Source organism: Rattus norvegicus, chromosome 9, assembly GCF_036323735.1.
Source record: "Rattus norvegicus strain BN/NHsdMcwi chromosome 9, GRCr8, whole genome shotgun sequence".
NCBI lineage: Eukaryota > Metazoa > Chordata > Mammalia > Rodentia > Muridae > Rattus > Rattus norvegicus.
The window spans coordinates 120,281,680-120,299,222 of NC_086027.1; the positions used below are offsets into that span (position 1 = coordinate 120,281,680).

A 17,543-nucleotide genomic window follows, 5' to 3' on the forward strand; every position below is an offset into this window, starting at 1 on the left:
ATGGCCATCCAGAGACCACCCCACATAGGGATCCATCCCATGTGCAGACACCAAACCTGGACACTATTGCTGATGCCAAGAAGCGCTTGCTAATAGCATCCTGTTATGGTTGCCCCCTTGAGAGGTTCTGCTAGCACTTAATTAATACAGATGTAGACACTCTCAGCCAACCTTACTCTCAGCCTGGGGACTCCAATGGAAGAGCTGGAGAAAGGACTGAAGGAGCTGAAGGGGATTGCAACCCCATACGAAGAACATTATCAACTAACTGGACCACCCAGAGCTCCCAGGGACTAAACCACCAACCAATGAGTATACAAGAGGTATCCATGGCTCCAAATACATATGTAGCAGAGGATGGCCTTATCTAGCATCAACGGAGGGAGAAGTCCTTGGTCTTGTGGAGGCTTGATGGCCCAACATTGGGGGATGTTAAAACTGTGAGGATGGAGTGGGTGAATGAGTGGGGGAACACCCTCATAGAGACAAAGGGGCGGGGGGATAGGATGGTGAGTTTGTGGAGGGGAAACCAGGAAAGGGGATATCATTTGAAATGTAAACGAATAAAATGATTAATTTAAAAGAAGAAATTTGCTGAGCACAACCTACCATGTACTTCTCTAAAAAAGAACAAAAACAATGAAAGTGTGCTCTGCACGTTACAGAGTTCTAGTAATTCAGAGTTCTAGTAAAAGAGAGGCAATAAGACTTCTTCAAAGATGATGAATTTGTCTCTGTGAATTTTAATTTTGTCTTTTTAAATTTTTCTAAGTGCAATAGTGAGGATTCTATCTAACAAGTCAAGTCACCTTAACCTAGCCTTTTGCCTTCACTTGCTGTAAGTTTCTTTACCCGGGAAAAAAGACAGAATAAACTATATTGTTTTTATTGTTTCTTCAAGTTTCAACTTATTCAAGTGTGCACCATGAATAATTAAGAATTTGCTCTTATATGTCCAAATAATTCAACTGCAAGCTACTGATCATGACCTATGAATTCACAATCCAGTACCTTTTTATCCCCATGTAAGTAACACTAGCAACTTAAGTCACTTTATGTGGTAACGTAAAGCTACTAAAATTAACTGAGATGTTGATTGGTCCAAATAAAAAAAGATCTCAGCTTCTCAAAAGCATATGCTAGAAGTCTTCATATTCAGATAACATGAGTCACCAGGAGCTAAGCTCACACATGCCATGCACAACACACACACACACACACACACACACACACACACACACACATCTCAGCATGGAATGCAGTACTCCTTTTGTTTTTAATTTCCTCCTCTGATTTTGATGCATAGTCAAGTTTGTGAACCATTATTATAAACAATAAATGTTATGAGTTTTGAACACTGAGGGACCCTCTGTGCTCTAAATTAGTTTGGGAAAGCTAATAATAATGTGTATTATTGAAATTGATTCATAATTTCTCCTTGATTAACTAGTAATTGTTTGAACAAACTGACAGTAGTAATTCCTTGGGGCTATGATAATCAGCCAAACTTTTCCTACAGCAAGTGAAGTGCATTTGAATATCTCATATACTCTCCACAACTCTCCTAATGTTAATCATTATTACATCAGATGTTTGTATGGTGTTTTACAGTGTTTTAAGATAGGTTCAAATCAAGATTTACTCCACATAAATCTTGATTTGAACCTATCTTAGATGTATTAGCCCTGTCTTAAAAGTCAGGAAATTGAAGCTCATAGATAATTAATCCAGGATCCTACAAATAAGAAGAAACTTCTATTTAAACTGAAGTTTTTCATTTTTCTTTCTTTCTTTCTTTCCTTTCTTTCTTTTTTTGTGGTTTCTTATAAAGTATATTTTCTTTCTTTTTTTATTGGAATTTTTAAATTTACATTTCAAATGTTATTCCCTTTCCCGGTTTCCTGGGAAACCTATCCTTCCCCCTCCCTTTCTTCTATAAGGGCGTTCCCCTTCCCATCCATGCCCCCTTCCCACCCCCTCCCCCCGACATTCCCTTACACTGGGGGTCTAACCTCGGCAGAACCAAGGGCTTCTCCTACCTTTGTTGCCCAACAAGGCCATCTTCTTCTACATATGCAGCTGGAGCCATGGGTCAGTCCATGTATAATCTTTGGGTAGTGGTTTAGTCCCTGGGAGTTCTGGTTGATTGGCATTGTTGTTCTTATGGGGTTGCAATCCCCTTCAACTCTTTCAATCCTTTTTCTAATTCCTCCAACGGGGGTCCCGTTCTCGGTTCAGTGGTTTGCTGCTAGCATTCGCCTCTGTATTTGACATGCTCTGGCTGTGTCTCTCAGGAGAGATCTATATCCGGTTCCTGTCAGCATGCACTTCATAGCTTCATCAATCTTATCTAGTTTTGATGACTGTATATATCTATGGGCCACATGTGGGGCAGGCTCTGAATAGCTGTTCCTTCATAAACTGAAGTTTTTCTGACTAAAATGCTTCCTATTTTCATCATATGAACAGTAAGAGTTGTTCTTGACATGATACCGTTTGACGTATCAATATACTCACATAACTTCAACCTGATTTTTACCTCGATTAATTCAGACAGCTAAAGCATTTTTATTTTTATAAAATTTGCCAATTTTTTTATTTTTATTACACTTGATCTGGAACACTCTTTCCTCAACAGCACAAATGATTAGAACAAACTTTCTTGTTGTTTGACTTGAAAAGGACTCATTGCTAGGCACTAAAGGTGGAAACTCTTTCTCCCACTAAGAAGTAAATGAATCTAAGCATAACAAGAAAGATAATTATAAATACATTCAGAAAAACCAACAACTGTAATCAAAATCCAATAATAAATTCAATATCACCCCTCGATAAGAACTGAAGTCTTGATGGAGTGACAAGATTTTGAGTCAGAGGAATATGGCCCAAATTCTTACCTACTTAACAATTATATCAGCTTCAGATTACAAACAATGTTGAAAATCCAGAAGTAGGGTACGCATTATTGCATTAGTTTTCTGTTGTTCCTGATACACATTTCCACAAACTTTGTTTCTTAAAATAACCCAAATTTATTTTATGGTTTGGAGGTCAGAAGACTGAGGCAGGTGTCTCACTGAGCTAAAATCAGAGTTTCTTTCCTTTGGGACACTCTGGGGGAGAATCCATGGCTTTGATGTTTCCGGCTTCTAGCAGTTCACTGTATTCCTTGGCTTTTCACCTCTACTGTCTTCAAAGGCAGCAATGACTAGCCAAACATCTTTCATATCATCCCAAATGGGTACTGAATCCTGTACTCACTCCTCTTTTAGGGACTTCTGGGATCGGGTAATCCAGTGCAATGTCTACAACATTCAGGTGCTCGGCACTTTATCCCATCTGTTTCCTTAATGCCTTTTGCCACAGGTTCTAGCAGATCCAAACAACTAGGCTGACAGCAGGAAGAGGTCTGACACAGCTTCTGTCTCCCTAGATTACACCTTGTTGATTTAAATATATACTTTCCAGTCCAGAATAGCAAGTTGTATCCCTAAGTCACATCCTATAGTAAGGTGTCTCCATCTGTGCCCCAGATGTGACAAGGAACACATGGTATTGATTGAGTGCTATGCTTCTTAAATTCTTAGATACTGGCTCACTCATTATAATCAATTGCAAATTGGTTTTACTAAGGACTTACTATTCAGACATCTACACAATAAGAGTATCTTCCTGTGCAGATCAATCATTTATGCCTATAATACCACACATAAATGCTGAGGCAGGAGGATTGCTGTGAGCTTAAAGCTGAACTGACTGAGCTAAATAGTGAGACTTCCTTCAAAATATCATCAGGCTGTATACCTAGATGTATTCTTTCTTTCTCACTTCTTTTTCTTCTTCCTTTTAAACTAAAGATGGAATCTTCTGAACTATATTCCGGCATCATTTTTTTTTTGGTTAATTTGAAAGAGAGTAGACATCATTTGACTTTTTTTCTCTCTCCAGGAGAGTATTCTGCTCTAGGAGAGTATCCTGCTCTATCCCTAGGTATCAGGGAAAATTAAGTTATGGGACACCTAATTCAACAACTTTCTATCTACAAAGCTTGTTATATAATAAGTGATTTCTGTCTCATTCCCAATGCAGTATCTTACACACAGCATATATCTAATGAGTAGTAACTATTATCACTCCTACCAGCCACTGGCCTGTGTGACTGAACTTTTGAATGTGCATGCCTTAAAACATTTAAGACATATTCCTTTCCTACACAAACACACACCTTAGGAGAGGCTGGTTATGGCTTTTATCCTAGTCTTGATTTTTTGTGTGTGAACAGTGTTTCACTATGCTGACCAGAGTAGGTTGAAGTCATGCTTCTGCTTCTGTCTCCCAAGTTGCTAGGATTGTGTGTGTATAGCATCTGTCCCAGCCAGAGAATCTTAAATAATTACCACCTGGATGTAATGTATTTAGCCACGTAAGAAATACAGGCAAAATACATTCTAAAGTGCTAAGAATGACATTAATATGGATCATTTCACTAACCCAGTGGTGAGGGCTGTGGTGATGAGAGCTTGTGAGAAAAACAGAGCAGATCTGGGTACAGAGGTTCTTACATGTGGCTTAGGAGATATGGATCCACTGAAAAGGGCATAAGGAAGCCAGAGGTCAGGTATCATTCCTTGGGAACTATCTTGAGGTTCTATTCTCTTTTGTTTATTTGGAGAAAGGGTCTTTCACTGGACTAGATCTCACCAAATAAGCTGGACTGGCTAGCCAGAGTACCCACAGGAATCCACCTGTCTCCATTTCCCCAGCAGTGAAATTAGTGTGCGCCGTCATACCCAGTTTCTTTCGGTAGTGATTTAGTCACTGGAAGCTCTAGTTGGTTGGCTTTGCTGTTCTTATGGGGTTGCAAGCTCCTTCAGCTCTTTCAATCCTTCCTCTAATTCCTCCAAAGGGGGTCCTGTTCTCAGTTCAGTGGTTTGCTGCTAGCATTGACCTCTGTATATGGAGTATATAGTGAGTACTATAGCAAGTACTTTACTGGCTGAGCAATCTCCCTAAACTCTGGATATGGTATTGTTTGGTTTCATTTGTTTGTTTGTTTCTAGTAGAGATTCCAGAGGATTGGGGGATTATAAGGTCATGATAACATTTTCCAGAGACTACACAGACAAAAAATTTGAGTACCAATCCAAATTGTATGGACTTCTCTGATAAGAGACTCACTCAACATTTTTGATTGAAGCAACATGAAATTGGCTATTGAAAATACTGGTTTAAAAAAAGGTATTTTGTTTTTTGCTGCTTGAGAGGTGGGGGATATTTCTAAGTAACTAATCAAATAGTCTTTCTGATTATAAATAACTGAAGTTCAGGTGACTTATTCAGTCCCATGTATTACCAGACAATAGAAGAAACCCTATAAACTTTGGAAAGCACAAATCTTTCAGAACCATCATTAAAATCAAAGGCCCAATCTTTCATTTCACTTACAGGCAAGTAATGAAACAATCTCTCTAAACATTAGTTTCCTGTTCTATTTAAAATAAATATATACTGCATATTCACTGTAAAAATAAAAATTATTTAGCTACTCTTATTTTCAACACACATTGGTGCATAAGTAACATAACATAACATAACATAACATAACATAACATAACATAACATAATTTTCCCCTCTAGAATGAGTGATTCTTCCCTTTGAGGCTGTTCCACTTCCCTTCATAGTTATATTAAACGTCAGAACCTCCATGAATAAAGTCTATGTTTACCTGGTCACTCCTTCTGGAACTTCCATTCTGCCCAAAGAACAGAATGGCAGTTAATACCAACTCTCTAGACATCAAATGGAAGTCAAGATTTTCCTCGGATAATCTTCTAAACTATTCCAAAGGAATATTCCTTTTTCTTTTTAATAACACGATATTATTGTCATTCCTTTTTTGTCTTTTTTTCTTGATCAACAGATGTGCTTAGCATAATTGCTAATAATGACATATAGCTGCCATTCAAGCTTATCTTAATTCTATTTTTAAGGATTTATTTATTTATTTATTTATTTATTTATATAAGTACACCATAGCTGTCTTCAGACACACCAAAAAAGGGCATCAGATCTCATTACAGATGGTTGTGAGCCACCATGTGGTTGCTGAAATTTGAACCCAGGGCCTCTAGAAGAACAATCAGTGCTCTTAACCTCTAAGCCATCTTTCCATTCCTCTATCGTCATTCTAAACAGACAGAAAATTTAATCTTCCTTTTACATTTCCTAACATTTTTTCTAGAAATAAGCATCTAGAAACCTCAGGCCACACAAATAATTTTAACCTCTTAGAATCACAATTGTCAACAGTGAGGAGAAAGTCAAAAAGAGACTAAAAAGGTAAGTAACACATCAAATTCATAGTCACAGACCCTTTGGTTTATGGCTGAGTGGCATCAGAATTTGACCCATGTCAAGCCAGAGTCCCATGGTCACTACTCTGAAGTACTTGAGACCATACATAAACTCATTGGTCATTGCCAAATTAGTGGTGCAGATCTAGCAAATTCCCAAACAAAAAGATGTGTTCCCCATCACTTAGTATATTTTGTGGATTTTTTTGTCACTTGTCCATCTTAGTCCAAGATTGAGGTGAACGATAATTAAAACTGCAATTGAGTTGAAACCGTAAAAGAAGTCAAGGGTCATCAAAAGGAGAGGGGGACTTTAGAACTAGAATCCTAAAATTAAGTACAAAATATTAGAAAACATATCTTAATAGAAAATAGGGAAATTCAGTCTCTGGCAGCCATAGGGAGAGGCGCTGCTGCCATGTCTTTTCATCTGCAGTGGATGGTCATTCAGAAAACTGCTCCAGTTTCTTGATCAAGAGGAATAAGCAGATTTACAATACTGAGCCCAATAATCTGAAGGCCTGCAAACCCTTCCACCCCAATGGATTAATTCACTGCAAGACCCCAGGAGTAGAGCCCATTGCCAATAGCAAAGGGGTCATGGTAGTTATGAAACACAGATCCAGTCAGTGAAAACCTGCCACTTCTTACATGAGGGCCACCATCAACAAGAATGCTCTGGCTTCCGTCAGCATCATCAGGCACATGATCCAAAAGAACAAATACCACCCTGATCTGTGCATGGTGGCTAGCCACAGAACCAGTGCCAGCCTTCAAAACCAAAAGCCTGTGGCGGTGAAGGGGAAATGGACCCTCCCTACAAAGAGCTCCTGAGCCCCACACTCCAGAAGCAGTAAAAAGTCCACTAACTTCTTCAACCAAAAAAGAAAAAAGACAAAAGAGAGAAAGAAAGAAAGAAAGAAAGAAAGAAAGAAAGAAAGAAAGAAAGAAAACAGAAAAAAGAAAGAAAGAAAAAGTATAACTCGTTTATTAGGTAGCAGTTGATTGATGTTGCTTAAAATTCAAGGATGCTGAAAGATCCTTTGATCCTAGTAGTTTGCTGAAAAGTGAAGAAGTCTGTAGCTCTCTACACCAGGTTGTCCGAAGACTTCCTGAGAACACTGGCGAGTCGTGTAATACTCCATAAGAATTTAATTTTCCATAAGAGCTGAAATTGACTGTTCCCATTCCACCAGATGTATAATCAGAAAACACAAGAAATAGTCAGAGATAGATTAGAAAGCCACCAGCAAGGTTCAGCTCTCACAATAAACTCAGAAGAGGAGGTGAGGACTCAAAAGGATCCACAGTGAGAGCGTAACAGTTCTTACGACTTGCTTATCAACAAGAACCAGCATTTTAAAGGAAATGCATCGAGACACTATGGAATGGATCCAGAAATCAGGATAAAAGAGGACCCCAGAGAACTGAATCGACAAAACAGCCCAGTTCCATTCTGCTAGTGTTTGCTACTTCTGACCCCTGGAGAGATGCCAATTTTCCACATGTGGTCTAAAAATGTGTAACAAAAGGTATGTAGATAACTGTGCCTGCCGCATAAACAGTAGTTAGAAATGACCACTAAGCGTGTGAATCAAGTGATCCAAGTACAAAAACTGTTTGCTAAATAATGAGGCTTCCTCCAGCATCATGTGGGAGAAAACGCAAAGACACTCAGACATTATGTGGAGAGTCTGTTAGCGGTTTCCATGAGGTCCCTCTCCTCAGAGATTGGGAAACCCCGTGGAAAAAGGAGAGGAAGGATTGTAGCAGTCAGACGGGATATAAGACACAAGAACATGGCCCACTAAAACAACAAACGGCTCATATAGACTCACAGATAGATACTGGTGCTATGAGCATGTGACCTGCAAGGGTCTGTACCAGGTCTTCTGTGTATGTTACGGCTGCTAGCCTGTGATTTTATGGGTCTTCTATAAGTGGGAACGAGTATGTCTCTGACTCTTTTGCAGGATCTTGGGACTCTTTTTTCCTCCTATTGACTTTCCTTGTTCAGCCTCAATATAAGGATTTTGCCTTGTCTTATTTTATCTTATTTTGTCATGTTTAGTTGTTGTCTCTTGGTGGCCTAATATTTTCTGAAGGGAAATGGAGGGGGAGAAGACCCAGGGAAGAGGGGAGGTAGGGGAGAACTGAGAGTAGTGGAGGTAGGGGAAACTGTGGACCGGATGTATCGTATGAGAGAAGAATCTATTTTCAATAAAATAAAAAATGGGAAATCTGGAGCCCCTCTCGTACACGAGGCACTTGTGTCCTGCTTTCCAGCGCCTGCCGTGAAGATGTCCCACCCATCCCCAGCAGCCAAGCCTTCCAATTCCAAGAACCCGCGAGTCTTCTTTGACGTGGACATCGGCGGGGAGCGAGTTGGAGGAATTGTTTTAGAATTGTTTGCAGATATTGTTCCTAAAACTGCAGAAAATTTTCGTGCATTGTGTACAGGAGAAAAGGGCACTGGACTGACAACTGGGAAACCTCTGCATTTTAAAGGATGCCCTTTCCACCGAATTATTAAGAAATTTATGATTCAGGGTGGAGACTTCTCAAATCAGAATGGGACAGGTGGAGAAAGTATTTATGGTGAAAAATTTGAAGATGAGAATTTTCATTATAAGCATGATCGGGAGGGTTTGCTGAGCATGGCAAATGCAGGCCCCAATACAAATGGTTCTCAGTTCTTTATCACAACAGTTCCAACTCCTCATTTGGATGGGAAACATGTGGTATTTGGTCAAGTAATAAAAGGACTAGGTGTGGCAAGGATGCTTGAAAATGTAGAAGTGAATGGTGAAAAACCTGCCAAACTCTGTGTTATTGCAGAATGTGGAGAATTGAAGGAAGGGGATGACTGGGGAATATTCCCCAAAGATGGCTCTGGGGATAGTCATCCAGATTTCCCTGAGGATGCAGACATAGACTTAAAGGATGTAGATAAAATTTTATTAATATCTGAAGACTTAAAAAACATTGGAAATACTTTTTTCAAGTCTCAAAACTGGGAGATGGCTATTAAAAAATATGCAAAGGTTTTAAGGTACCTGGATAGTTCAAGGGCTGTTATTGAGAAAGCAGATGTATCCAGACTGCAACCCATAGCCTTAAGTTGTGTGCTGAATATTGGTGCTTGTAAATTGAAGATGTCAAATTGGCAGGGGGCAATTGACAGTTGCTTGGAGGCTCTTGAAATGGACCCTTCAAACACTAAAGCACTATACCGAAAAGCGCAAGGATGGCAAGGATTGAAAGAATATGATCAAGCATTGGCTGATCTTAAGAAGGCGCAGGAGATAGCCCCAGGAGATAAAGCTATCCAGGCAGAATTGCTTAAAGTCAAACAAATGATAAAGGCACAGAAAGATAAAGAGAAGGCAGTGTATGCAAAAATGTTTGCTTAATAAGGATTAAAGTTTCCTTAACTATTATACATTGATTATATAAAGGACAATGTATATTATTGTCTACTTAATCCCTGATGTATTTCCCTTGATCTTTGTCATTGTTTACATAGCAGTGCTGACATCGGTTCCTTAATAAAGTTACGAATTAAGTGAAAAAAATGGGAAATCTTGTTAGATGCTCTTGTGTATAATATAGTAAATCTAAGTGGATCTGACCAATGTCCTTTCTATGTTGGTGTGCATGTAAATCCTGGTTAATCCTGCTTGCCTTTACCTCTAATCTTACCTCTTTGGTTGAAAAGGTAAAAGCATTATGCAAGAAACCCCTATTTCTTTTTCAGTGACAAAAAGACAAATGCTTAACCATTTTTCTAGCAATATTGTGAATTATTTTACTTAAAAGGAAGCATTACTTACAGCTTGTACAGAGTTATTTCTATGAAGTAAAACATCATTTATGACCTTGAATGGAAATTTTTTGATACATTGTATATGCTTTTCATTTGTAAGAAACATAACAAAAACAAAAAATATCCCTGACTAGGGTAATAAACTTACCATCTCATGAATATATCATTTTTCAATCTTAGTTGCTGCTGAGAAATTGTTGATTGTCTAGATCTAAAATCTGTGTATCCATATGAAGCAGAACATTTACATAAATTGCTTGCATATTCTAAAATAAATAGCCCCCTGACACCTTTATCCTAGCACATGCCTCCCTTGTTTGTTTTATTAACAAGCACACTTTTAAGAGGCTTTCTGCAAATGTATTATTGAGGGCTGAGAGAAATGGCAGGAAGATGGCAGGGAGGATATTGCTAATACAAGTTGAATACATAAATGCATTAATCACACAGACTGTGCTCAATTATTCAGGAGCTGGCATGATACTGGGAGATCAGCTCAGCCCCTGGCTCCTGCTCCTGTCAACTGAACACACATTTATTAAGCCATGCTCTATACCCAGTACTCTAGGGAGCTGATCAGTAGGGAGAGGAGAGAAAGAGGGATCAGAAACTATTGCCTTAGCTGAGACAATCAGATATACATGAAAAAGAGCCACAGAGCATGACTCCTGTCCCTATTTTCTTTGGATAGTAATTTTTCAGCAAGGATTCATTGTTTCTCATTAATGTTACCAAAGAGCATTTAAGAAGGTTGTAGTATAAAGCAGTAGCTTGTCTCCTAGAAAATAGAACTAGCTAATAGCTTAATGGGGGAACAGACAGAGGAAGGTAAAGGGCTTAGGGGGAGAAAGTATGATGTTATGTACAAATATCATTTTCTATATCCCAGAACTCCCTCATGAGCATAGCAACTCAGGCAATAGTATTATAATGTGGCATGAACAATTTAATGTGGATACATAAATATCCTACATACATGCCTTTCAAGGGTGTGTGTGTGTGTGTGTGTGTGTGTGTGTGTGTGTGTGTGTGTGTGTGTGTTTGAAAATCAGACTAACAAGAAACATAATTACCAATTCAGTTGTTTGATTTTTGTTTTGTTTTAATTCAGGCTTCTGATGTTTTAGTGGGTGTTTGGTTGTTGGTTTGTTCGTTTGACTCTTTTTTTTGAGACACTCTTCCTATGAAAACCATTCTGTACTAGAACCAGGAATTATTTTACAGTAACTCACCAAGTGGTACAATCACTGACATATATAAATATTTCATATTTAGACTATATTCAAATCACATGATCTTTAGTATTAGTTAGATCTCAGTTTGAATACTAATTTCCTGATTCCCTGATTCAAAAAAAGAATAAAACATAGTTTAACTCTTCTGGGCCTGTTTTCCTCTTCTCTCATGCAATGGTGACTACGACTAATTTCAAAAAAGTTTAAAGTAGGTGAAATTCTACCTAGATAAAAGGCCAGGCACAGAGCAATTAATTAATGGATGCTTGTTTATCTGCTAAATTAAGGGGAGGGACAGTCTATATCTTAGGGGTAAGGGTATTACAATATAATTGTTTAACCAAAATAAAATGTGTTTTTGTATAAATCTGAAAAGACAATATTTTGCTTGCTTTAAAATATCCCAAAATAGTAGAGCTGCAGAGATGCCTCAGCAATTAAAAGCAAGCACTGCTCTTGTAGGGGACTAAGTTCGGTGTCCATCTCCCATGCTGGGCAGCTCAAATTCATCTAAGCCTCCAAAAGTACACACATTTATGTAGATATAGACACATAATTAAAATTGACGAAAATACGCCTTTAAATATATTCCAACAAAGACATTTAGATTTGGGGTGGGGGGGGGGTGTTTCCTCACTGTAGACCTGCAGTACTTAGCACACACCTGTTAGAATGCTCAGTCTTTACGTAATTGAGTGCATGTCTGTCTGTAAGACACATGAATGGGCAAATATACACGGATGAGGTGACAGGAATTTTAAGCCATCCACTGAATGAAATCTGCTGCCCTACAATACATACGTGCCTAAAGAGTCACTTCTTAAGCTACAAAAATGAAATTCAATCCTAATTAAAACATCTGTACACAGTGATGCACCCCTGAAATACAAGGACTCAGGATACTTAGATAGGAAGCCAATGGAGGCTTGAAAATTGAAGGGTCGTTTATGTAACAAAATCCCATCTCAGAAAACAAAATTTCAATGGAAAAAATTCATTTTTTACATCTAGAAATACTAAATAAGCTGAATTTTGAAACTATATACCAGAATAAGACTAAAATAAAAAATATTATTCCCAATATTAACAAGTCCCTTCACATGATTGGATGCTGAAGGATTTTCTGACTCTACTATATTTGATCCTCTGAGCATTTTATTTTTCCATTTATTCAATTGATAATCAATAAATATGAGTTTGGTACTCCTAGTGTGTCCAACATTTTTGGTGCACACTGGATTCACAAAGGGAACAGTCTTAGAAAAAAATGAGGATTAAGGTGAACGAGGTTCAGCTCAATGTATAAGGAAAATGCCTGACTCACCTATGGATGAAAGAAAGCTTCTTATATTTTCCATATGAAGTTGAGGATTGATCTTTCCATGTCTTTGAAGAGTGTGCTGGAATTTTTATGGGAATTGGGTTGAATCCTTAGATTATTTAGGTAATATGGCCATATTTACTATTAATCTTTCTGATCCATGAACATAGCATCTTTTTCTATCTTCCTCAATTTCTTTCTTGAAGTTCTTGACATATAGATTTTTTCAGTTTCTTGGTTAGAGTAACACCAGGAACCCAGAATATCTAAAATAATCCTGGACAATAAAAGGACTTCTGGAGATATCACCATCCCTGATATCAAGCTGTTCTATAGAACAACAGCAATAAAAATGGCATGGTATTAGCATAAAAACAGATAGGTTGGTTGATTAAATAGAATTGAAGACCCAGAAATGAACCCCACACATCTATGGACACTTGATCTTTTACAAAAAAAAAATGCAATAGAAAAAAAGCATCTTCAACAAATGATGCTGGTCTAATTGGATGTTGGCAAGGACAAAAATGCAAATAAATCCATATTTATCACCCTGCACAAACTTAAGTCCAACTGCATCAAAGATCTCAACATAAAACCAGACTTACTAAATCTAACAGAAGAGATAGTAGGGAAACATACTTGAAAACATTGGCACAGGAGACAAATTTCTGGACAGAACACTAGTATCTCAGGCTCTAATAGGACTTCAGAAAATTGGAAAGCTTCTGTAAGGTAAGGGACACTGACAAAACAGCTACCAACAGATTGGGAAAAGATCTTTACCAATCCTACATCCTATAGAGGGCTAATATTCAATATATACAAAGAACTCAAGAAGCTAGACTCCAGAGAATCAAATAACCCTATTTAAAAAATGGGGCACAGAGCTAAACAAAGAATTCTCAACTGAGGAATATCAAATGGCCGAGAAGCAGCTAAGAAATGTTCAACATCCTTAGTCATCAGGGAAATGCAAATCAAAACAACCCTGAGATTTCACTTCATACCAGTCAGAATGGCTAAGATCAAAAACTCAGATGACAGCAGATGCCGGTGAGGTTGTGGAGAAAGAAGACTCCTCCATTGTTGGTGGGACTGCAAGCTGGTACAACCACTGTGGAAAATCAGTCTGGCAGTTCCTCGGAAAATTGGACATAGTACTACCTGAGGACCCAGCTATACCTCTCCTGGGCATGTACCCAAAAGATGTTCCAACATATAACAAGGACACGTGCTCCACTATGTTACTAGCATCCTTATTTATAATAGCCAGAAGCTGGAAAGAGCCCAGATGTCCTTCAACAGAGGAATGGATACAGAAAATGTGGTACATCTACACAATGGAGTACTACTCAACTATGAAAAAAGAGTGACTTAATGAAATTCTTAGGCAAATGGGTGGAACTAGAAAATATCATCCTGAGTGAGGTAACCCAATCACAAAAGAACACACATGATATGCAATCACTGATAAGTGGGTATTAGCCCAAAAGCTCAGAATACCCAAGATACAATTTATAGACCACATGAAGCTCAAGAAGAAGGAAGACCAAAGTATGGATGCTTCAGTCCTTCTAAGAAGGTGGAATAAAATACTCACAGGAGGAAATATGGAGACAAAGTGTGGACAGAGACTGAAGGAAGGGCCATCTAAGAGGCTGCCACACCTGGGAATTCATCCCACATATATTCACCAAATCCAGACACTGTTGTGGATGCCAATAAGTGCTTGCTGACAGGAGCCTGAAATAGCTGTCTCCTGAGAGACTATCCCAGAGCCTTACTGATATAGATGAGGATGCTCGCAGTCAACCATTGGACTGAGCATGGGGTCCCCAATGGAGGAGTTAGAGAAAGGACTGAAGTAGCTGAAGGGGTTTGCAACCCCATGAGGAGAAAAAAAATAACCAACCCGACACCCCAGAGCTCCCAGGGACTAAACTGCCAACCAAAGAGTACACATGGAGTGATCCATGGCTCCAGCCACATATGTAACAGAGGATGGGCTTTGTTAGGCATCATTGAGAGGACAGGCCCTTGGTCCTGTGAAGGCTCAATGCCCCAGTGTAGGGGAATGCCAGGGCTAGGAGGCAAAAGGGTGTAGGTGGTTGGGAGGGGGAGCACCCTCATAGAAACAGGGAGAGGGGGAATGGGATAATGGGTTTCTGGAGAGGAAACCAGGAAAGGGGATAATATTTGAAATGTAAATAAAGAAAATATCCAATTAAAAAGAAGAAACTGAAAAGCTTCTGCAAGGCTAAAAACACCACGAATAGGACAAAGTGGCAGTCTACACAATGGGAAAAGATCTTCACCAACCTTACATCTGACAGAGGACTGATATTCAAAATATATAAAGAACTTGAGAAATTAGATACCAACAAAGTAAAGCAAATAACCTGACATTAAAAAAAATTTTTTACAAAGATAGAATCCTCAACAGTCTAATGACCCAGAAATACTTTAAAAATGTTCAGAGTCCTTAGTCATGGAGGAAGTGCAAAGCAAAATGACTGTGAGATTCTACCTTATACCTGTCAGAATGACTAAGATCAAAAACCCAAATGACAGCACATGCTGGTGAAGCTATGGACAAGGGAAGCACTCCTCCATTGTTGTTGGGATGGCACCTAGTAAAACCACTTTTGAAATCAATTTGGTGATTTTTCAGAAAACTGAGAAGAGTTCTACCCCAAGATCCAGCTATACCACTTTTTGGAGTACACAGAAAAGATTTCCCACTGTACCCTAAGGACACTTGCTCAACTATGTTCATAGCAGCTTTATTCATAATAGTAAAAAGCTGGAAACAACCTAGATGTCCCTCAACTGAAGAATTGATACCAACAGTGTGGTTCATTTACACAATGGAATACTATTGAAAACAAAGACATCATGAAATTTGCAGGAAAATAGATGAAACTGGAAAATATCATCCTGAGTGGGGTAACCTAGACCCAGAAAGACATGAATGGTACGTACTCATTTATAAGTGTACATTAGCCACAACATGTAGGATAACCATGCTATAATCTACAGACCCAATGAAACAAAGTAACAAGGAGGGCCCAAGGGAAGATGTGGGAATCTCACTTAAAAGGGGAAATAAAATAGACATGGGAAGTGGGTTGAGGGAAAGAACTGGGTGGGAGAGTGAGTGAGAAGGGAAGCAGGGATGGGGAGGCAAGGTTGGGGTGGGAGAGGCCTGGAAGGAAGGAAATCAGTGGAAGGGGAACATCTCTGGGACTAACTGAAGACCTGGGACAGGGTAGATCTAGAGGAGTTTATCGGGTGACCCTAGCTGAGATTACTGACAGCATGGGTATGGAAACTGAAGCAGCTACCTCCTGTAAATAGGCAGGACTTCCAGTGGAGAGACATGGACATCAGCCTACCCCCAAAATCTTCAGCCCAAAATTTCTCCTTCCTAGAAGATGCACAGGAATAAAAATGGAGCAGAAATTGAGGGGACAACCAACCTATGGCTGGACCACCTTGAGACCCAACCTATGGAAGAAAGAGCCAACTCCTGACACTATTAATGATACTTTCCTATGCTTCCAGACAGGAGCCTATCATAACTGTCTCCTGAGAGGCTTCATCCGTCAGCAGACAGAAACAGATCCAGAGACCCATAGCTAAACATCAGTCAGAGCTTAGGGAATCATGTAGAAGAGTTGGGGATATGATTAAGCAAGCCAGAGGGGTCAAGGACACCACAAGAAGACCTACAGACTTAACTAACCTGGACCCATGGGGCCTCACAGAGACTGAACCACCAACCAAAGAGCATACATGGCCTAGACCTAGCCCCCTCCCCACATACATATGTAGCAGATGTCCAATTTGGTCTTCGTACTGACCCTCCCAACAACTGGAGTAGAGGCTGTCCCTGAATCTGTTGCCCGCCCATGGATCCTATTCATCTAACTGGGCTACCTTATCTTGCCTTCGTAGGAGAGTAAGTGTTCAGTCCATCTATGACTTGACATCACAGGATGGGGTGGTACTCAAGGTGGGGTTCCCCTTCTCTGAGGAGAATGGAAGGAGATTAAGGGAGTAGGGATTTGTGAGAATGAGACTGGGAGCAGAGACTGAAGACTTTGAACAGGATGTAAAGTGAATAAATTATTAATTAAAAATAAAAGCCCATTGAAAACAAGTAAATAAAGCAAGTTTCTTAAAGGAAAACCATTATAAGCTGAGGATAAAGCTTAAAAAAAGAGTTCACTCTGCTAACAGATGGGGAGGACATCCAGGGAGAAGGGCATTGTCTGTTTTGTCTACTCCCATTGAAGTTCTGATATTTCTCACATTGCCTTTCAAAGCCCAAATGTTCTCGTTCTTTCCAAGTCCATACACAATCTTCAGCTGCTGACTGAAATCCCCTGCATCTATTTCCTTCTATGCTTTCAGACAAAACACTTTCCTGTTTCCAACTTTTCAAAAAGAGTGCAAGTGGTGTGTGATCCTAGGCCTTTTCTTCCTCTTGTGCTTACCACATGTTCACTAACCTGTTCTTAACCTTTATTTTTAAACTCATCCTTCTCTTTCCCACAATCACAGCTCTAATTCAGATCTTCATGGTTTCCTAACATGACTATCAAAATCATGGCCTGACTGTCTTCTCTAGCTTCACTTCATCTAGTCTCACTTCTGTCCTTTACACTTACTGCAGATGAAAATCTTGTTATTTTTCCCCAAAGTCCTTCAGAAGTTGCCCAGAAATAACAGGCTAAATTTTTCACAACTTAGATATATTTGATCATCGGTCACTTGCCTATAATTACATCTCGATCCAGCC

The 17,543-nt window shown here is 39.2% G+C and overlaps 1 protein-coding gene and 1 pseudogene across 1 annotated transcript; both read left to right on the forward strand.

The window, feature by feature from the left end:
* Window positions 1-6,772: 6,772 nt before the first annotated feature.
* Window positions 6,773-7,188, forward strand: LOC103690596 (60S ribosomal protein L28 pseudogene; annotated as a pseudogene).
* A 1,416-nt stretch (window positions 7,189-8,604) lies between these two features.
* On the forward strand, window positions 8,605-9,929 carry Ppidl1 (peptidylprolyl isomerase D-like 1). The gene has a single exon (XM_056984638.2). The coding sequence runs from the start codon at window positions 8,655-8,657 to the stop codon at window positions 9,765-9,767; it is 1,113 nt and encodes a 370-aa protein (XP_056840618.1). The 5' UTR covers window positions 8,605-8,654; the 3' UTR covers window positions 9,768-9,929.
* Window positions 9,930-17,543: the final 7,614 nt, after the last annotated feature.